The 23,165-nt window shown below is 36.7% G+C and overlaps 2 protein-coding genes across 3 annotated transcripts; both read left to right on the forward strand.

Annotated features, from left to right (window-relative positions):
- Positions 1–870: 870 nt before the first annotated feature.
- On the forward strand, positions 871–13,249 carry LOC116261427 (importin subunit beta-1-like). 2 transcript variants are annotated; one of them, XM_050079707.1, is made up of 4 exons: positions 871–1,012; positions 4,063–4,234; positions 9,851–12,306; positions 12,452–13,249. In XM_050079707.1, the coding sequence occupies exons 3-4, from the start codon at positions 9,875–9,877 to the stop codon at positions 12,648–12,650; spliced, it is 2,631 nt and encodes an 876-aa protein (XP_049935664.1). In that variant the 5' UTR covers positions 871–1,012; positions 4,063–4,234; positions 9,851–9,874; the 3' UTR covers positions 12,651–13,249. The 2 variants fall into 2 exon arrangements, with proteins under 2 accessions (XP_049935664.1, XP_031496028.1); XM_031640168.2 differs by lacking the exon at positions 4,063–4,234.
- Positions 13,250–16,281: 3,032 nt separating this feature from the next.
- On the forward strand, positions 16,282–22,706 carry LOC116261306 (protease Do-like 1, chloroplastic). Its single transcript, XM_031640004.2, has 8 exons — positions 16,282–16,799; positions 17,491–17,613; positions 19,049–19,220; positions 20,278–20,315; positions 21,185–21,383; positions 21,524–21,676; positions 22,110–22,244; positions 22,492–22,706. The coding sequence occupies exons 1-8, from the start codon at positions 16,318–16,320 to the stop codon at positions 22,567–22,569; spliced, it is 1,380 nt and encodes a 459-aa protein (XP_031495864.1). The 5' UTR covers positions 16,282–16,317; the 3' UTR covers positions 22,570–22,706.
- The last annotated feature ends 459 nt before the right edge of the window (positions 22,707–23,165 follow it).

Consider the following 23,165-nt stretch of genomic DNA (forward strand, 5'->3'; position numbering starts at 1 on the left):
ATTCGGATGTGAATATGAAAGGCAGACATATATTGGGTCCATAGTGTGAATTAAAATATTGGATTATCAAGTATAATATACACTTTTCATCTTTCATATTCGAATATGAATATTTAAGCATTTGATAAGTCTGATATGGTAAAGAGTACATGATTTGAATTGATCAGCCGACGTCGTACATGGTAAAGAAAAATGTATATGTGAATCTTGCAAGGAAAGTCCAATTTAATAAGAACAAGGAAGGTGTTTACTTTCTCGTCAAAGTGAGCGTCCAGTCCAGATAAAATAAAATGTGTTTAATAGTTGGTCTACGAAAAGCACTTTGGCTAGGAAATCACTATTTTCCCAAGAAAAAAGTAGATTTCCATGGAAGAATGAGGGAAACAAAAAGGGCCCTTTATATTCCATGATAATTTAATCAAATCAAACACGGAAAACAAATCCAGTATAATTCAAACGGCAACAATCTCAAAGTGTGAGAAAATGATGATGACATTTTTTTCCCACCATGACAACATGCCATCAGTTTGAATTTTTTAGAAGCACAAAAAAATTTAAAAAAATTAAACAGATGAAATTCTACAATTCAAGGTCCAAGAAATGAATAAGAATCAGTCCCATTTAATTGAAATAACATGCAAATGTAAGATCTTGCATCAATGGAATTTACGGTTTGACGATAGGGACGAGGAATCCCGGTCCTTGTTTGTGAAGTGCATTTCCGGATGGACGAAATATCAAGTGATGGGGACGTCTCAGGTCGGGAAGGACAGGTTTTCCTGGTTTACCCCTGCGAGCGACCCGCCCGAAAGGGCTTTAATTTGAATCTCTGGGAATACAATGGTAATTAGGATTCGCAACGGCATTCAAACGAAGAAATTGTGTGCGCCTGCGCCCACTCGGATTACTACTGTTTTCTCTTTATTTTTCGGGGCGCCTCCGCTTTTTCCCTCGTCTCCTCGCCCGCTTGCATTTCGAAAGAGAGGGAAACTCTAAGAGAGAGAGGAACGAGGTAGCGGTGATTTCATTTTCCTCCTTCCTCCAATTGTTCTTTCCTGTCTTGTTTTGTTAATGAAGCAAAAGTTTTGTCCTTCTTTGTACTGTTCAAATGGCGCTTCCTGTTGCCAAAACTGCCCCCTTTGCCTAGGGTTTCTTGCTTTAGTCATTTGTGAAGGATCCGATGGTTTTTTGCTGTTTTTTGTTCTGTTTCTTGCTTTCGTTTCTGCCGCTTTGTCTTTGAAGGATAGTCGAATGTGGGATTTCTTTTGGCGTACCTGATCAGACAGCGGGAAACTCTATGGGTGGGGTGGGTAAAATATGCGGTATGGTGGAGTTACCTGATGATGAACTCATGGCTGAGTATACTGGTCTGGCATATTGGTCATCGGGTTTGGCTTCTTGGTCATGTTTAGTGTTGGAAATTTGTGAGGTTGATGGTATTTGCAGGTCGAATTCAAGCAGTTTCGTCTGGTTTTATCTTCTTCTGGTGTCTTTTGCTTGTTGTCGATGTTAGCTTTTGATGTGTTAGACATGACGTAGGTTATAGGTTGCAGGGTTAGTATTTGAGTATTTTCAAAAATGTTTAGGGTTTTGCTGTTGATTCTGTTCTTCTGTTAACCAGGAACTGGTTTGAACCGAATGACTTAAATGACAAGAGATATTAGTCAAAACTCAAAAGTTAGTGTCGTCTGAAACTCCGGATGTTTCTTCATCTACCTTTTGGCTCAGAAGCTTCTAATCTTTGCTGTCATCATCTATTGCTATCTTTCGTGAGCAAAATAAATTCACTGCCTGAAAAGTTTGTTCTATTTGTTTCCTATGTTTTCCCCACTTAGCTGTCTTGTTAGCTGGAAATTTATAATGTTTCTGGTTTATGCTTTCCATTTTTAGTGTCCTTAATGCAATATTTTGGTAGACTTTTTTGTGTCTGTGAATAATGTAATATTTTTTGTTCAGTTTATGTATCTTCTGTTTGTCATTCATACGGCAGATTCTAGGTTATTGTTGCCCAAGTTTGAGGTTACACCTCAGCAGTCCAGATCGCCTCAAGAATCTCGGTGTAGGTTGGGTCCTTTAGCTACCATGTTGAAATAATCCTGTTGGTTGGCTTGGCTTTTACATTGCCACAGATATCTTACTATTCTTGAAGATATAGTGATAATCTTGTCAAAATAGGGTTAGCATAAAAAATGGCAGAATATCTTGGTGAAATAGTGCCAAAAAATATTTCTTACGATATTGTCATGACAATACCACAATAGTTTACTTTCTCCTCTTTTGCCCATTTTGAATGTATTTTAAACCTTTGTTAACTTTTTTTTTGTTTCTTTTATCATTTTAAAAACAATTTTTAATCTTGACCAATGGTTATGTATGAAAATTAATACAAAGCTGATAATTACATAATTTTTCTGTTACATGTTTATAACTTTATATATTTCAGTTTTTTGATTTCTCAACATTTTCCCAAGATAACAAACTTTTTCATGAATAATCAACAAAAACCTCACTAGTAAGTACTTAAGAAACGATATTCGTGAGTCGTGACTGTGTTTTTACTCACCTCCATATGTATATATGGTGGTTTCATCTCACTCGTAGCAAAGGCTGACCTTGAGTAATGGGTCTGTACTGGAAAAAGTAGAATCGGGTGATCATGTGCAATTTATCCACTGTCATGATTGTTTTCTGGGTGGCATCTATATGGTTTATCAATATGGTCATTCAATTGTTAATGGAATTTTCTCACAAAAATGGAAGAACTTGTCGAGCCAATTTGTCTCATAGTGACAAAAAACCTGTCTCTTTCGAAGAATACCTGATAAAAACGTTAAGAACAATGAAATTGAAAAAGTCCGTCTTTTCCCCATTTTTTTGGAAAACTTCAAAATGAATTTTTTGCATTTGTTCTCACTATTTTATATTATTTTTTATTTAAGTTTAAAAATTAATAAATATATGTATTTTCATTTTATCATTACTAAAACGTCATTTTTATCATTTCATCGAGTTATTTTTTATGTTCTCTGTTACTTTTTCATCCATTTTACTTTTGCCTAATTATTAGGATCTTTTCTTTCCTAAAAAATTGTTGAATTGTTCACGTCACTTTACAAAGATTTTCTGTGTTGCCAAAGGATGCCTACCATTTAAATTCCATGAACGATATTTGTGACTATGATTCATTCTTAGTTTTTACTATATAGTTTCTTCAGCCTACATTTATGATGTATTTACTGCCGATAGTTTACTATCCTGTGGTCATCTTATTTGATTATGCTGCTACAATAATAATCCTTTATTCCTTTGTCTACTCAACTTTGGCACGGGAGGTGCTTGGTGTCCAACTGATGGGCGCCAGTGGCTTAGTGGCTATTATTGGTTGCCCATCGAAGAGTGGGTAACTTGGTAGAATGTATGTGCCTATATATATATTCTGGTACTTAAGATGTTTATGTAATTTTTCCTTTTCTTTATGTATTTTTCTTGTTGCTTATTTTCTGTTTTCTTATTTTGACCTTTTTGACTTTGACTTGACCTTTTTTTACTTTGACTAGAAGTTGACTAGTCCCAATGGCTAGATTTCTAGCCGTTGAAACTATTCCAACGTCTAGTTCTATGGCCTCTATTATAGTTCCCTTCTATATAAATTATAAAGGCTGGCGATTCACTTGCTTAGCTAAGGGCTTTAAGGCCTGGTTTTGTATCTTATTGAAGATTAATTAGAAGTGTTGCACCTCTAGTTTGAGCTTGTGTGACTTCTTGGAGTGGCTGGTATCTTTAAGAGTGTAACTCTTGGAGTGTTTCTATTTTCAAGTTGAGGTCTGTTTACATTGTATTAGAGCTTTGGTTTGGTTCTACTTTTTGCTGATTTTCAAAGCTTTGAAGAATCAGCTCTTGTTGCTTTCATGGTTGTAAAACACACCAATTGTTTGATGGAAGTGGTGGTTACTGTTTTGCATGAAGAATAGTAAGTTCTTGCTGAAATTGTTGTTGATTTCGTGGACTGTTTTGGTGCTGCCTCAAGCTCCCTTATTGCTGATTCTGTGATTGACTTCGTAGACTGTTTTGGTGCCATCTCAAGCGCCTTTGTTGCTGACCTTGTGGCTGATTTTGTGGACTATTTTGGTGCTGCCTCAAGCTCTCTTATTGCTAGTTTTGTGGCTGGTTTCAGCTTAACTATTTTTGCTGCTGGGATCATTTCTTCTTCACGTGGCACAAGCTTTCTAAAACTGTGAGTAGATTATCCTTGTTGACCATGGATGAAAAAGTTTCCTCTCTTCCATTTCCTAAACTTTCATCAACAAACTATATCCAATGGGCTAGAATTATGGAGGATTTCATCCGTAGTAAAAACCTTTGGGGACTAATTGATGGGACAAAAATTGAACCTCAGTTAGTCTTGACCAAAGTTGTTGATGGAAAGGCTGAAGAATTGGATGGAACGGAAAGGGAAAAGGTTGTGGCTGAGTATAATAAGAAGTGGGGAGAATGGAAGATAGGCTATCATAAAATTATTACATGGATACTGACTTGTGTAGACAACGCTACTAGTCGGCAAATTTCAAAATTAAATTCTGCTCAAGAAACATGGGAATACTTAAAGAAAACTTACACTACGAGGGGTGTAGCATATATGCATAACATTCAATTCAAGATTCATAATCTCCAACAAGGAGATAGATCTATTAAAGACTATGTGGCTGAAACAGATCAATTGTACGATGAGTTGAGCATATTTGAACCACATTGGGTTGATGCACGAGATCTTGTTTTAAGGGAAAAGCAAATTCAACGTGATAAATTTTATAAGTTTGTCATTGGTCTAAGACCCGAATTTGATGGTGTTAAAACTTCCTTGCTTCATCGTCCTAAAACACCATCTATGAATGATGCTATTGCTGAACTTCAAATGGAGGAGAATCGGCTAAACCTTGATAGAGAAAAAACGAGCAACATTTTTGCTACATCTAGGTCGGGGGCCTACTTAAAGCCTTATCGACCTCCACATTTCAACCGATCAAATGAAGGAGGAAAGAGAAGGATTATTTGTTACCATTGTCAAAAAGAAGGACATATTAAACCCAAATGTCCAAAGCTAAGAAGTGTTGACAAAAGAAGCAATGTGGCTGCTCCCATTCAATAAAAAAAGAAAGAATCAAGTTCCTTTCATCTTGATCAACTCATAAGTGCTCTCCTCCCAAAACTCATTGAAGTCATTCAACCATTGCTTAAGAGAGAAGGTACACCTTCAACATTGGGAGCTACTGTTGCGTCTACTTCATCAAGTAAGTCTTTTTGGGATTATTGATTCGGGTGCATCCTTTCTATGACTTCTTTGGATCCCTTCTCGTTGAATGCACCAATAATTCATATTCCTTTGTGAAAGCAACTTATGGAACTCTTCTTGAAATTGACTTTATTGGAAATCTTGATCAAACATTTGAATTCCAAAGTTTTAAAAGTGCCCCAAGTTAGATGTATTCCTAAACTGAACTTGAATCTATTATCTGTTTCCCAAATAGCTGACCTTGGTTTTGATATAGTTTTCTCACAATATAAATGTTTGATACAGGACCATTTATCCAAGAAGACGATTGGGGAAAGTTTTAAGACAAACGATCTCTACTACATTGATTTTTTGGACCTTTCAAGACCCTCATGCGATACCATCAAGAAATGTGATATTCAAGCTTGGCACCAAAGGCTTGGACATTCAAATTTAGAGAAAATGTCTCACCTTCCTTTCTTGGAAAAACATTGTCAAAAGACTTTTTGTTGTAATGATTGTATCAAGGCAAAAATGAATGCCTTACCTTTTGATGGTAGAAATTTTGTTGCCCAAATGCCATTTGAATTGGTGCATTCAGATGTGTGGGGACCCGCACCTATTATGTCTAAAGGAAGATTATTATATTATGTTATTTTTATTGATGATTTCTCAAGGCATGCTTGGGGCTTACTTTCTCAAATACAAATCAGAGGCATTTGTAAATTTAAGAATTTCTATAACTTGATTAAAATTTGAAACCCAATTTGACTCCAACATTAAAGTCTTTGGAAGTGATTCGGGAGGTGAATTTATTTCAAATGAATTTGAACAATTCCTAAAAGACAAAGACATCATACATAAAAAATCTTGCCCAATGACTCCACAACAAAATGGAGCGACTGAACGAAAACATATGCACATTATTTAAACCGCAAAAACACTTCTTTTATCAAAAAATGTTCCTAGAAGTTTTGTGCTGAAGTTGTTTTAACATCAACCTGCTTGATTAATAGAATGCCTATCAAAATCTTGAAACATATTTCTGCATTTGAAAGACTATACAATATTAAGCCAAATGATAATAGACTTAAAGTTTTTGGCTGCAAATGTTATGTTTTAAGTGACAAAAATGATAAACTTTCCTCAAAAGCTATGAATTGTGTGTTCATTGGATATTCAAAAACACATAATGGTTATAGATGTTATGATATTGAAAGAAATAAAGTCTATGTTACTAGAAATGTGATATTTTTTGAAGATGAAGATGAGTTTAAGAGTGAATCCAAGCAACTAGAGGATTATGTTTTTTTATGGATTGATTTCGGTGATGATGATGATTCTAATGATGAGGATCAAGTTGAAGAAATTGGAGAAGATAGTTCTACAAATGATGATCCTCCAAGAGATATTATTGTTTATAGGAGAAATAGCCACACAACTCAAGAAGCTAATCAATCCAATCCTAGAAGGTCTCAGAGGCATACTAGGCCTCCCTAAAGATTTATTTCATATGAATCTTTTTCTCTTAAATACCAAGCTTCTCTTATGGCACATCATTTTTTTTTATGAGCCTTCATCTTATCTTGAGGCTAAGGAAGATCCAAATTGGATTGAAGCCATGATTCATGAACTTAAAGCCATAAAAAATAATGAGACTTGGGAAATTGTTTCTTTACCTACAGGGAAAAAGGCCATAGGATGTAGGTGGATCTATAAAGTTAAAACTAGAAGTGATGGGACATTAGAAATGTATAAGGCTAGACTTGTCGTTAAGGGTTATGCTAAAAAATATGAGATTGACTATGAAGAAACCTTTGTTCCGGTTGCTCGTATGATCTCTGTTAAAACTCTTATTGCAGTTGCTTCTACTAAACAATGGTCTATTTTTCAAATGGACGTTAAAATTGTTTTTCTAAATGGAAATTTAAATGAGGAAGTTTTCATGAGCGCCCCCTTCTAGACTTGACTTGTCTCAAACAACATAAATTTTACGGCTTAAGAAAACTCTTTATGGTTTAAAACAAGCTCCTAAGACTTGGTTTGACAAGTTTAGTAGTATCATGTTTGATCAAAATTTTCGATCATGCTATTCAGATACTGCCATGTTTGTGAAAAACACTTCTATAGACATAATTGTATTGTTGTTATATGTTGATGATATGGTAATTACAGGCAGTAACGATGAAGGAATCATAGAAGTAAGACAATTTCTTAAGAATTGCTTTCAAATGACTGATTTGGGAAGACTAACGTATTTTCTTGAAATTGAAGTTGCCTATAGCATAAGAGGATATTTGCTTTCGCAAATAAAGTTTGCTAGTGAGATCATTGACAGATCTGGGATTTCAGATGACAAAATTGTAGACACCAGAAGCTCAAGGAGTAAAAATGAAGATTGATGATGGAGAGATATTAGAGAACCCAATTCCATTTGGACAAATTGTTGGTGCTCTCTCTTATCTTTCTATCACCAGACCAAATATCGCTCATATGGTTCATGTTATAAGCCAATTCCGACAAAGACCCACTTCAGTACATATGGGGGCGACAATGAGAATTCTGCGTTATGTCAAAAATACAATCAACAAAGGGCTATTCTTATCTTCCTTGCTTATACAAATGTTGATTGGGGTGGAGATCCCAATAATAGGCACTCCACCATTGGTTTTTGTGTTTTTAGGTAATTCGTTAATTTCCTGGCAATGTGAGCGAGAAACAGAACATGGTGTCTCTATCATCAACTGAAGCTGAATATTTTGCCGTGTGGCTCAAAAGTTTATTGAAAGATATGAGCATCCATCTAGTTGATCCTGTTAAGCTTTGTTGTGACAACAAAAGTGCAATTTATATCACCAGCAATTACATGTTCCATGAAATAACAAAACATATAGAGATGGATTGTCACTATATTCGTGAAGAGTTTCTTCAGAAAAACATTGACCTCTCCAATGTTCCATCTGAATATCAGCTAGGAGATTTCTTTACAAGGCTCTTGCTACTGCCAGGTTTCAATTTCTTCTTGGCAAACTTTCAGCCATTACACCGTAAGTTTGAGGGGGCGGGTGTCAGAATGTATGTGTCCAGATTTATATTTTATATATATATATATATATATATATATATATATATATATATATATATATTCTGGTACTTAGGATGTTTATGTAATTTTTCCTTTTATTTATGTATTTTTCTTGTTGCTTATTTTCTTTTTTCTTATTTTGACCTTTTTGACTTTGACTTGACCTTTTTTGACTTTGACTAGAAGTTGACTAGTCCCAACGGCTAGATTTCTAGCTGTTGGAACTACTCCAACATCTAGTTCTATGGCCTCTATTGTAGTCCCTTCTATATAAACTATAAAGGGTGGCTATATTCACTTGCTTAGGCAAGGGCTTTAAGGCCTGGTTTTGTATCTTATTGAAGATTCATTAGAAGTGTTGCACCTCTAGTTTGAGGTTTCTCCTTGTATGACTTCTTGAAGTGGCTGGCATCTTTAAGAGTGTAACTCTTGGAGTGTTTTTATTCTCAAGTTGAGGTTCGGTTTACATAACAGACTAACTTCAAAGTTCCATCTGTGTGTGAAGCCCTCATTAGGAGGGAGAGAGAGAGAGAGAGAGAGAGAGAGAGAGAGATCGACAAATAGAGCATGTATTATGCAGAAACATATGCATTTGGAATTTCTTTTTTTTTATGAGTTTATATTATTCAAAGTGATCAATATAGGTTCAGTGCCTCAAAATGTTAATGCATGTAAATTTTCTCCTTTACATGTTTCTTCTGTGTGTGAAGCCCTCTTGTTGTGTGAGTTCATATATAAATTTTAGGTTAATCTTTTAAACTTTTCGGGTTTCCAACCAGTCTGTAAGAGGCCTTTAAGGCTTATTTGTTTCCTGGAACGCTGGCATTCCTCTAATGCCCAACATTCCATGAATTCCAAATCCATCAAATTTAGCATCCTCCCAAATACATGGCATGTTGTCAAAATCAGCTGAATTATTCAAATTGAGTTGGCGGCAAATTGATTGAATTCACTGGGCTGATACTATGGTGCTGGATGTTGTACACTATACATTTTTATAAAAACTTTTTAAAGTTTTCCTTAATTTTTTACATTTATATTTCTTTCTTTTATTTTGAAAAAATGTATATGATAATTTTCTTTTGCCAATTCATAACTGATTCAGATGAATTGAAAAATCAGCTAATCCAATTCAATTTCTGATTTTAACAACATTGGAATGGACCAGTCAAATATGCAAAGCAGCACCACAATGTCCACTTCAAACAAACTGTTAAAGGGGCATGTGCTTAGATGCTTACAAGCTTGTTAGGGATCCTATGCTTAGCAATTTGAGCTCATTAGTTAGAATTGTGATATGAAAATTCCATTAGAGGCGGATGCATTGTGTTCTTGGTTAGCAGGTCTCCTAATCCAATTCATGTTGTATGGCACTGGACCTTGACAATGTGCTAACCAATTGTAGAAGTTAGCAAAAAAAATATTCTGTTGATGACGTTTCTTTTTTCCTATATAAATTTTGATGTATATATTTCTTTTTTGGGTTTTCCATGCAGATTTTTGTCTTCCGTTTACAAATAATGGCAGTGGAAGTGACAGAAATTCTTCTAAATGCTCAATCTATAGATGGTACGGTAAGAAATCTTGCTGAAGATACCATTAGGAAGTTTCAGGAGAACCACCTTCCAACATTTCTCATATCTTTATCTGCTGAGTTAGCTAATGATAGGAAGCCAACTGAAAGTCGGATGCTAGCAGGGTTAGTTCTGAAAAATGCTTTGGATGCCAGGGAGCCATCCAAGAAGGCTGAATTGGCAAAAAGATGGATTTCTATAGATGAAGGTGTAAGGAAACAGATCAAGGAGTTTTTATTGCTTACACTTTTTTCCCATATCTCAGATGCTAGATCTACCTCATCTCAGGTCATTTCAAGGATTGCTTGCATTGAGTTACCTCTCAGTCAGTGGCAAGACCTTGTTAGGGTTTTATTGCTGAACATGGGCGAGTCACAGGGTGAATCGTCCGATCGTGTTAGGCAAGCTACCTTAGAAACCCTTGGTTATTTGTGTGAAGAAATATCTGCAAATGTTCTGTCGCAAGACCAAGTAAACTCCATTCTTACAGCTGTTGTTCAAGGGATGAATGCTACTGAAAGAAGTGATGACGTGAGGCTTTATGCCACTCGGGCACTAAATAATGCTATTATGTTTGCCGAGAGCAATTTCAACAATGACACTGAAAGGGAGTATATCTTGAAGGTCGTGTGTGAGGCAACTGTATCATCAAATACAAAAATCCGTCTGGCTGCATTTGAGTGTTTGGTTTCTATAGCATCAGCTTATTATTCTAAGCTTGTATCTTACATGAAAGACTTGTTTATCATAACTGCCAAGGCTATCAAGGAAGACGATGAACCTGTTGCACTTCAAGCTATTGAATTTTGGAGCACTATCTGCGATGAGGAAATTGATATACTAGAAGAATCTGAAGCCTATGTCAATGGTGTTTCAAACACTCCATGTTTTTACTTCATTAAACAGGCGCTTCCTGTTCTGGTCCCAATGCTTTTGGAAACTTTACTAAAGCAAGAGGATGGTCAGGATCAAGATGAAGGTGCCTGGAATATATCCATGGCTGGAGGAACATGCCTGGGTTTGATTGCTAGAGCTGTTGGGGATGAAATTGTCCCTTTTGTAGTTCCCTTTGTTGAGGAAAACATAACAAAACCTGAGTGGAGAAGAAGGGAGGCTGCAACTTATGCCTTTGGTTCTATTTTGGAAGGTCCATCACCTGATAAACTGTCTTCCTTTGTTGATGTTGCTCTAAATTTTTTGCTTCATGCCATGAAAGATGAAAGCAATCATGTCAAGAGCACCACAGCATGGACTTTGGGAAGGATTTTTGAATTTATGCATGATTCTCATATAAAGATTTCTATAGTTAATGAATCAAAATTTCCTCACATACTGTCAGTGTTGATTGAGAGCCTCAGAGATGTACCTACTGTTGCAGAAAAGAGTTGTGGTGCACTATATCATCTTGTACATGGTTATCAAAAGGAAAAAGTTGCATCCTCGGTACTGATTCCACTGTTTCCAGATGTCATGCATGCTCTTCTAATTGCTGCTCAGAGGAGTGATGCTGGTGAATCGAAGCTTAGAGTGTCTGCTTGTGAGACATTGAATGAGGTTGTCAGATGTTCATCTGAGGAAACCGCATCAATAGTCATTCAACTGGTTCCAGTCCTTATGTCTCAACTGGATGGTTCTCTCAACATGCAAGATTTATCTTCAGAAGAGAGAGAAGCAAGATATGAGCTGCAAGGCCTTCTATGTGGGTGCTTACAAGTTGTGATCCAGAAGCTAACATGTTTTAGTAGTACGAAGTGTGGCTTGCTTCATTGTTCAGATCAATTGATGAGTCTGTTTATAAGAGTTCTTGCATGCAGAAGCTCGGCAGTGCATGAAGAGGCAATGCTTGCTATTGGTGCATTGGCTTACTTGGTTGGTGAAAACTTCATAAAGCATATGCAGGATCTCAGCTCATATCTGGAGATGGGTCTTCGAAATTATGATGAACATGAAGTGTGTGCTGTTACTATTGGTGTTACAGGTGACTTGTGTAGGGCATTAGATGATAAAATTCTTCCATTCTGTGATAGCATAATGACTGTGCTGTTGCAAAATTTGTCCTGTGACCAGTTGCACCGGTCTGTGAAACCACTTATATTCTCCTGCTTTGGTGATATTGCACTTGCAATAGGTGAAAATTTTAATAGGTATCTGGTCTGCACAATGCCAATGCTTCGTAGTGCTGCAGAATTCATTATGCAGTCCAGATTTGAAGATGATGAAGGAATTGAATTTGCTAATCAACTGAGAAGTGGTATATTGGAAGCTTATTCTGGGATCTTTCAGGGCTTCAAAAGTAGTTCATCCAAGACGCAAATTTTGATGCCTTATGCTGGTCATATTCTTGAGTTCTTGGAGAGCATTTACCAGGAAAGGGAGATGTATGTACTTTGTCTTCTCTGCTCTTACAACCCCCACTGTAGTTACTGGAATTGTGATTTTTGTGATCGCTAATCTGTAAATTCTAAGGTTTCACTTTACTTTAATCTCTTTGGGCCTTGAATTTTTTTTTTTCCTCCATTTCAGGGATGACACAGTGACAAAAGCTGCAATTGGTGTTCTTGGGGACTTGGCGGATACATTAGGTGTGAGTGCTGCTCCCCTACTTCGGCAGTCTGTGTTTTACAGAGACTTCGTTGATGAATGTCTTTCTTCTGATGATTACATGATTAAGGAAACTGCAGAATGGGCTCAATTAACTGTTCGCCGAGTTGTTTCTGGTTGAATGGTTCTCCTTAACTATCAATGTCCGAGGTCTGTCTGTCTACAATATCCTGTCCTGTTTTTGGTTTATCTGCATGCCTCTTTCTTCAGCAACTTTGGCTCAACATTTTGTCATTGTTCCCCAAAGCCCAAACCCCACCCCAACCCCTCCCCCTCCCTCCTCCCCCCTCTGCCATGTAATTTCTTGGGAAGATTTATCCATCTGGGGGAGAACACCCATATTCAACTGATGGTTGAGTTTGTGGCACGTGATCCAACATTCTGTTTGCTGCTGGCTGCTGCAAATCACATTGCCTTTGTGACCCCAGAAGCCACTGTAAATTTAGTCGAAATACTTTTGTTTCTCCCACCAACCAACCTTTTTTCCGTTGGCGTGATCATCCAGCTTATGGGCATTGTGCAATTCTGATCTTTTTGTCTCCTAGACAGTAGAGAATTGTAAATGTCACAAGGGCAAGAGGTGAAGGAAAATTCCTTTGCGCTTGATTTTGGGCGCCATCCCATTGTTATATATTACTTGTACCAGAAACTATGTACTATTTTTACTGAGGACCATCTAATTTTTGTTAATCAGTTAGTCTCATATTTCTTTCCCTGTCACCAACATTTTTTTTGTAAGAGCTGTTCCTTGAATGTCGTTCATCTTTTAGCCGGGTAACATTATTGGCTACCGTTCTGCAGCGGTAAAACGGGCATGGCTCTACAGTGTTGCTGCATAAATGTTGCTGAATTTGATCTGAGGGAAATTATATTTTGATCTCAGTCGGCCTCCAGGCCTGTACAGGGTCGTGTTTCTTGTGCCTTTGATTGGAGAGGGAATCCATGTACACCTTTGTTTCCTGATGGAGAGTCTTGGCTCTGAATAATCAAGACAGAATTAAAAACGAAAAAGAGAGGTGCTTTCCTCCAAAAAAGTTAAGGTGTATCTACTGTCTTTTCTTTTGGGCCAAGAACGTCTGCCGGTGATTGAGAAGCACACTGGTAGGCCTTGAATTGATGGAACTCTTTTAAGCCCTTTCTTCTTAATCAAATAGATTCAGGGATGCTCTTCAAGGACCCTGGGTGGTTCTTACTGTAAAAGGAGCCCTTGTGGTCTGAATTTTTACAGTTCATGAAACTTGCTCCCTTTCAGTGACTTTCAAAAATCTATTACATTATGGAGTTCTGAATTCTCTTGGTTATTCAGAGTCTAATACGTAATGGTTACAAGTGGAAAATAAATGGAGACCAGAAAGGCATGAGATTTGTTTTAAACTAGTCCTTTCAGTGTTGGCGCTTATTATTCCATATTTGCTGTTAAGTTTGGTGTAGACATCTCAATTATGCCAGTATTATTTTTGCCCTTTTTTTTGTATTTTTACGATTTTTAGCTTTTATGTAAGTATATTTAAAAAAAATTAACGAATTAATTCACCCAATTTGACATAATCAATATGCGCAATACAGTTTTGATTCTCCATCTTTCTTTGCAAAATGATTCACCTGAGATATCCATCCATGCTGAAAACGCTTGTTTGAACCTGTTCCAACTTGTGCGTAGAAAACACTCTTAACATTTCGATATTTTCAAAAGTAAGCGTAATTTTTTAATTGCCAAAAGATCCAGAGAACTATTTTTGACAAATTAGTTATTAGCTCAGTGTTTCAGCCTCTGAAAAATAACATGATAGCATATCTATCTTTGTTAACGCAATTATGCTTTTCTTGAGTAGCTTTCTAAGATTAATAAAGAAAGAAAATCACATAATTATTCTGGATATTAATAAAAATAAGAAATTTGAATTTAGTTAATCATAATGTAATGTCATAAAATATAGCGAAGAGGCTACTACAAACTAATGGAGTTCAGATTTCTTCTTTGTTAGCAGTAATCTAGTCTCTTTGTGGCGATAACCCCTGCTTGAATCAGTAGTAACAAAGGGTTATGAAAAAGTGTTGCTTAATGATGTAAAGTTTAGGTGTATTTTTTAACAATATTGAAAAAGTAGGTGTATATCTTGTGCAAGTGTGTTTTTTGAAAATTTCTCGTATTTTTTAATTGACTTCATCTGTATTAAATGTGACCATTCATTCGCCTTGCTTTTTGTTTCCTATTTTATGAAAAAACAGGCATTATATCTCCTGAATTATTATTATTAAAAAACATTTGATTTCTTGTATGGATTTCTCGTCTCAGACTAGGGTATATTTTGCACTAAATACTTTTGAGCTGCCTCTTCAACGTGCCTCTTTTCGATTCGTCACAAATGTAACTTTGAATCCACATTGCCTTTGAGACGGGTGTTAATAGTTTGGATCCGGGTTATGCATCTCAATCCAATCCCAATTTTGAGACCACATTAAGTTCCGGTATCTGCCTCTGATCCGAACCTAAATGTGAATACGGTATGTAATCCAAAGAAATTATGTCTTAAATGTAGGCGTTCATATGCGTATATTATATCTTGTCTTCTGGATTGCCATGCCATATCCAGATCCAGGAAGCACCTAGAACCTTCAAAATCCATGGTTGGGACTACAGTGGCGCACTTCATCGACGTGCTTGGACATTAAAAGCACTTTCTTCCTCTCGCTAACGATAATATTTGTAGTTAATTTTAAAATTTTTTATAGGTTATTTGTTAAATAATAATATCGTCGTAGGTAAAATACCATAATCAATAGCCGATAGTCACTGACTAATTGGTTGTTAAAGTTGTTCTTCTTTCATTTTTTTTTTTGTAAATTGAGAAATACAAATTTGGAGTTGAGAGTTTCATTTCTCTTAATTTTGCCTAATTTTCAACCTAAAATAACGAGGATCGAAAAGGTGAGCCCCAACTTAAAGTTTTCTAGCGAGTTGGGTTCCATGCAGGAAACTCATGATTCATGGATCAGATGTTCTTCAATTATTGCCAGACGTGCGGACTTAAATGGAAAACTCCATAAAGTTTAAAATCATGTAAGAAAGGACCAGAAACACTTTATTTAAGTAGCCTGGCACTTGATAATAATTCTAGAAACACACCTAACATATAGTATTTTGCTATAAAGTCACTCACCACCGTGCTTTCTCTTGTAACTATAAAAAAACTAACAAATTTTCAAATGGGGCATGCATAGAACTGAAGCCGCTATCAAGGCCTATCTTGGTGTGTCTATAAAAGGTAATGATAGAGATACATGGGAGCTAGTGTGGGCTATTGCTCACTTCAACTTATCAAAAATTTCTATCAAATAATTTGAAATTATGGTAAGTTAAAAATTATATTTTGTTTTTATACCAAACTTGAGCTAGTGTTTCAACAACCAAAAAAATCCTGAATTCGCGGGCGCCACTAACGATAAAGGGTAGGCTTTCATGCCCTTTCTCTTATAATTGAACACATGAAGCAGCTTTCATCCATGCTTAACAAGCTAAACACGCTTGCGATTGGGCCTTAAATTCTTTGAATAAAGTTAGGGCCTTGAACACACAACGTTTCTGCCCTATCTTTTTCTAAATACCCGTAATTGACAATTTTCAACAAAGTTTCACCTTGTATTAGAAAATTGAGAAATAGTAGATCCGTTTCTGTAATTAGTTTGGGAAGGTCGTGATGGCACAAATTTCTGGAATTTTATAAAAGACATTAAAAACGACGACCAACGCTCGCCAGTGCTCTTCAATCCAGTGACTCCGGAGAGCGATGGCCACTTCTCTTCTGGTTCCTTCTTCCCTCCACTCCCTCGCTGCTTTCTCTCCCTCTCCGGCTTCCTCCTTTTCCAAGAAGGCGACCGGCGCCGGAGCCGGCGTCATCACCACTACCACCACCACCATTAGACTACGTTTCTTTGTCTGCAGAGCGTCTCTTCTCAGAAGAAGCACGCTCACCACCTCTGCGGCCCTAACAAACCACCGCCAGCTGCAGCAGCAGCAGTACCACCACCATGTATCTAAGCTCCTCTGTTTTCTTCATAAAGCCATTGCATCATCCTTGAAGCTCGATTCGTTGTTGATCTTTTGCACATCCCTTGCTCTTTCTGTGTCCTTGCTTGCCGCCGACGCCGATCGAGCGTCGGCCTTCGTTGTCACTACTCCTAGGAAATTGCAGTCGGATGAGCTCGCTACTGTCCGCTTGTTCCAGGAGAACACGCCCTCCGTCGTCTATATCACCAATCTTGCTGTAAGGTTGTGAATCACTTGCCTTCTCCTTTGTGTGTTCAATTTTGTTCTCTTCTTGGGATTTTTCCTGTCTTAGATCTCAAATTATGATTCTGTTGTGGGTCATTGCTATATTTTTTTTTCCCCAGCATCGAATGGGTCTTCCCTGAGTGTACCTTCGCTAGTTCATGTTTTAGATCGACAGTGTCACTGTGTCAGGTGTAATGTCAAAATCTGGGCCTGAATTCGGGGAATCCTACGAGTTACCTGGAGCGTACTTCAACCCATTACTGTGTCGTTTTGTGAATTATGGTGAAATTGGTTTCTCATAAAACCCAGTTCACGATTTCTCCATTAGTTTATTTAATTCCTGAACTGATTCAAGTTAAGTTGAGCTCTGTCAATTCGATAGTTCCATGACAATTTCATCCTCAATTCAAGGAATTAAATAGGCTATGTAGGCTTGCTCTGACTGGTCAGTTTATTCAAAAATCAAACCAAAATAGTTTCCCGAAGCCCATTCCGGTCATGCTGAATTTCAAGGTTGCATATCACACTGCACTGGTCTGGCCTTGCTATTGTGACGCTATTGATGTCAGAATAATAATTTATAAAGTGTCAGATTGAGTGAATAGTTCCCCTGTACTATCCCATGATAATCATATAGCATTTTCTGGAATTCAGAACTGATTGTTAACGTCTAATAATTGATATGCAGGCAAGATGCATTCACTTTGGATGTGTTGGAGGTACCACAAGGTTCTGGGTCTGGATTTGTGTGGGACAAGGAAGGGCATATTGTTACAAATTACCATGTAATTCGAGGTGCCTCTGACCTTAGGTTGGTTAATTTTTATATTACTCTGTTGTTTCTTTATCTTATCTTATTCACTACTTTTCTTGTGTGTCTTGTCAGCTGTGTAATTTAGATTATTACGCGAGAACTCCTTTGTCATAAAGTTAGCCCTGCAATTCTTTTAGTTATGTGCACTTGTATATACACAAACATGCATGTGGAATGGACTTGTAAAACATAAATATGCATATGATAATTTGGCCATATGTGTGGCATGCATCTTTCTGTATAGGTTGTGTTGTATGTTCTCCCGAGGTTCTGATTTAACATCAGTTTTATGGTTACTGGTCTTATACCATTCAGTATTTACTAAAGATTTTTGTGCTCTCTAGTTTCACTTTTCCTTCTTTAGATATTATATAATTGACAAGGAAGGTGATGTCACTAAGTGAATAGGAGGAGAGAACAGAAATTACATCTTCTGATAGATTTCGTTAAGGTTCTATGTTAAGCTCAACAATTTTATATTGGCAACAATGTCCATGGTATGGCCTTAGTCTCTCAATTTTTCGCATATGGATGGTTGGCAAGTATTTGTCTTCTTTGCTTTTGAGCTCTTATTATTTGCTCAAGTTGTGCCACTTTTGTGCAATAAAAGCACAGGCATCTCCTAATCTAGCATTACCATTCATATGCATGTTTTCTTTGTGCATCAAAATGGAGAAATCGTCCTTAAAATATACATCTGGTTGTGCATGGGTTTTTGACTGATACTATTTTCATTTTCATATATTTAGTTTTTGACAATGTTGAGGGTTGTGATCACTCCCAAGGTAGGCATTTGAGTGGACTGAAAACCTATCTGTATATTTATCAACTGGAATGGCTTCCAGGTTAAGGCATGAAAAGCTTTAAAAATTGGGTGTTTGAGCTCAAGTTGGATCTTCCTTCTGATCATTCAGGTGGAATTCTTGCCGATTCCATGAGTGAATTGAATGTCAAACTTGGCCAGGGTTCTGAGTCCTTTCTAGTTAATTAGCATCGCCCTGTGTGCCACTGCTTTTTCTCTTCTATATCCAGCACTGTGTCCTCTTATATACATGTCCCTTTGTAAACACCAAAAACAAATTGTTGATCGTCGAACGTGGTGCTGCATCCATGTGAATAACTTTCTTCAAGTGATTCCCACTTCACTCTACCTATACCAGGGTACTTTGAAGTTTGAACTCATCTTCTTCATTCTGGCTTTCTCGACTTCCATATTTGGTAAGTAAACTCTTTCATTGATTCATTGAGTAACTGAATATTCTAGTGGATAGCTGAACACATTCCCTTTCAATAACCACTGATGTGGCTATATCAATCCAAGACAAAGAACAACAAAACAAGTATAAAGTTATAGAAATATTGCATGGTTGCACTAATTCATTTCTCATTGATTGTACAAAGGCTGCTATTTACATGCACGGTTTATGTGCAGAGTAACTCTTTCTGACCAGTCAACATATGAGGCACAAGTTGTTGGATTTGACCAGGACAAGGATGTCGCTGTCTTGCGTATTGATGCACCAGAGGACAAATTAAGACCTATACCTATTGGAGTTTCAGCTGACCTGCTTGTAGGCCAGAAAGTATATGCAATTGGAAATCCCGTGAGTATTTTCTCCTTTTGTTTCTTATTGTTTTTCAAGGGTAATTTCAAGTACCATATTCCTTTAATTTTCAATAGACATGAAAGTATTAGCACAATGTCGCTTTTCTTTTCTTTGTTATTGGCTCTCCCATAGGTAGGCCCTTCACTCTGACTGGACATGTTTTTATTCTCTTGAGCATACGATTATTTTGGTAACATAAATGTGCATAATTTTTATGTCAATTTGGACATGGAGACTGTATCCGTATCATCAATGATATATTGTAAACAACTTCAGGTGGTTGGGAAAGCCATGACACTCTACACATCATATTCTAAGAATTATGTGTATACAGGGAATTTTGTGCACACTGAGAGGAAGACATACAAGTAGGTTATATTTTTAAGAGGGACAAGAGAGATTATGGTAGTCAGAAGATGGAATAAATGCCTATTGCAACAAACTTGAATATATATATATATACAGATTAGTTTTAATCTAGTTGAAAGTTTTTAATATGGATTAGTATTTACATAGACATAGATATGGATTATGGAAGACTGTAGATTGTCAAGTTACTTATGCAGTTGTGCAAGGCTTGATGGTTGATGGATAATTGTGGGCTTTACAGTTTGATGAATAACTATATTAACTAGTCACTGTTTTTTCCTTCTTGTTGAAATTTTCCTTATCGAGCATAACCATCCCTTCACATAAGTATATAAACAAGGTTTATTATGTAATTCTGAGTCTCTGACAAGTCTTCTGCTCATGCTGGGTTTCTGAACAGCGAGAAATTGTTTGAACTTTGAAGGGAAAAAATGTGTTTCGGCTGCAAATTTGTTGTTTTGATCAAGGTTTCCTCTATGCACCTTTACATTGCTGAAAGTCGTAAAGAATTTTTTATTTTTAATTATGTGGCAGGTATCAGATTCTTCAAAATCATCCGACAAGATTAAAGCAATATAACAAATGTTTTGGTTTTTCTATGTTGCCTTGAATTTGCTCTTCTTCTTTATATCCGTGTGTAGCATCCAATGATGTAACTGACGCCTTCAGGTGTCTGGAATTGCAGTTTGGTCTTGACCATACACTTACAACAGGCGTAATCAGGTAAATCTACCTATTCTTTCTCTCTAAAGTTTGATTTTCTATTTTATCATGGATATCTTATTTGGATTGTTTCCATGTCATCATTATTCACATAAATATTGTTTTGACCTGTTTAAACAAAAAATTTATGTTTTACAAAGTTAAGTTCATGATTCTTTGTTATTTGCAATTTTCAATATTAGACTAGATTTAGGATGCGCGCTTATCTTCAATTGAAGTGTCTATTATAAGAAGCATCTGAATAAAATCTTGAAAATGCCTTGAAGTATCTGTTGATAAACTCTTGATAGTACCTGTCTAATCAAGGAGAATTCATGATTCCAAGTGTTCCTTTATGACAAGTACAAAATCCTTAGTATCCATTTTCCATTTTATTTGCTTGGCTTTCAACCAGTTAGCATTAGTTTGCCAGTGGAACATCAATTCTTAAAAGCCTTAGAGGTCATACGTTTGTAGTTGGGCAATTAGTGTGGTTGAGAACTATTTCAGACATATGGTGCGAGTTCTGATCTAGTTGATGCCCTTACATTCAGGGGGTAGTATGTACTTGTGTGCTTTCCCATCTGTGTGTATGCATACATGAACATGCATAAAGTCCAGCTTTAATGCACAAATGAACATAACCTTATTACCTTTTAAATCTTTTTTAAGCTGCTATTTTGTATACAAGAACAAATGAAATAGTGGCCTGATTAACAAGTATTAAATGGTGAACTAAATGTGAACCTGTATACCTACTAAATAGTTTCTTTTAGAAATTCTTTTGGTTCTTTGATACACAATTGAATTGTAACTATTAGTTATAAAAGTTTCTAACTTTAAGAGTTTAATTAGATGTGATAATTATTGGTTTGACCATCTCTCTTTAGTGGGCTCCGAAGAGAAATAAGTTCTGCAGCAACAGGGCGCCCCATACAGGATGTTATTCAAACTGATGCAGCAATTAATCCAGGGAATAGTGGAGGACCTCTGCTTGACAGTTCGGGGAGCTTAATTGGCGTAAATACAGCGATATATTCACCATCAGGGGCATCATCTGGTGTTGGTTTTTCAATTCCAGTTGACACAGTATGTCCTTTCCGTTTTCCATTTATCCAGCTTTGGAGCAAGTTTTTGGGTTTTTCATTTGTTCCTTGTAGTTCCAGACTGGCTACCTGCTGCTCGAAGATACAGGTTTCTGACATCATATGTTGGTGTTGCTTGTCTAGGTCGGCGGCATTGTTGAGCAGTTGGTCAAATTCGGAAAAGTTACTCGGCCTATTTTGGGTATCAAGTTTGCACCTGATCAATCTGTTGAACAATTGGGTGTTAGTGGGGTTCTTGTTCTCGATGCTCCTCCAAATGGTCCAGCCGGCAAAGCGGTATTTATCACCGCCTATATATATATATATATATAGTACATATGTTAGGTGCCAGACTCGTAAGGAACCATTTCAGCTTTTGATTTTTTTTTCAGGAATAATGGTTGATAGGAAAAGAGAAAAAGTTGGGAGTTAATAATAGATGATAAAAATGTCCGTATCCTTTTTCTCTTTTTTTTATCTCCAACTGCCAATTAGGAAAAAAATCAAAGTCTGAGATGGTTCCTTGTGAGTGTGGCACCTCTCTCTCTCTCTCTCTCTCTATATATATATATATATATATATATATAAGTTACACAATATATGCCAGAGTATTTGATTTATGGAAGTGCCTAGTCCATTTCATGAATTACCAGTTACTTTTAAGTTTTAACTGTATTTATATCTTACGTTGAAAGCCGACAGACCCCAATGTGAATGAGGATTCTTGCAGGGACTGCAACCCACGAAACGAGATTCATATGGACGCCTTGTTTTGGGTGATATCATAACGGCCGTGAATGGAAAGAAGGTTTCAAATGGCAGCGACCTGTACAGAATCCTTGACCAATGTAACGTTGGCGACACGGTAATGAAACTTAGCAACCTGATTTTGTTTCTACACCTGGTTCATTTCTGTTTCTTATATCCCTTTCTCCATCCATAACGTATCCTTGTTTTCTGATTCTTCCAGTTGGTATCACCTATGCTTCAATTACTACTATATATATACAACTCCTATGAATTTTTCTTACTGAGAAAGGTTGAGAAACACTTTTCTCTCTCTTTCATCCGACTTTTGATATATATATTTTTATGTGGGTTGGTTGTCTCAGGTGATTGTTGAGGTATTGCGTGGGGATCACAAAGAGAAACTTCCGGTGATCCTTGAGCCAAAACCGGATGAGTCATAGTTGTGCGTCTATTGTGTGTCGGTCATTACGCCAAGGCATTGTAATTTTCAACAGCCATCAGTTGGTCGATTCTTATAGATGTATCTGCTGTAAATATTACAAAATATATGTTAAACAAGTGCATTTTTTTTTGTCCATGAGCATGCTAAGCTGTGTTCTTAGGCCGCGACGATGTCTCCCACCCCGAGTTGTGATCTTCTTCCAATTCCTCGGATCTGGTTAAAGAGTTTTGTCGCTTTTGAGAAATGGACTCCAAACGGTAGTCCTGAATCAAACTCCTTATCAACTTACATATAAGGATTTTTAAAAAAATCCTTATAATTTCTTAAAGGTACGATTTTTTTTGTGATTTTTTCAAGTGAGCTACATTTTCACAAACACTTTCAAATGAAAAATCGAAGGAGTACCCCGTTAACTTGAAAATCAAAATACAACTAGCTGCAAATTTGTAATCCTTTCAATAGGCTCTCGCATGTTTGTCTTTTTAAGTAACATATTATGGGATGATGAACCTGAGCAAGAGTAAAAAGCGCCATTCAGTAAAAGACAATATTGAGGAAAAAAGTGCAGCCGTTTCCCAGTTTATCATGAATATT

Source organism: Nymphaea colorata, chromosome 9 (assembly GCF_008831285.2).
Source record: "Nymphaea colorata isolate Beijing-Zhang1983 chromosome 9, ASM883128v2, whole genome shotgun sequence".
NCBI classification, from domain to species: Eukaryota; Viridiplantae; Streptophyta; class Magnoliopsida; order Nymphaeales; family Nymphaeaceae; genus Nymphaea; species Nymphaea colorata.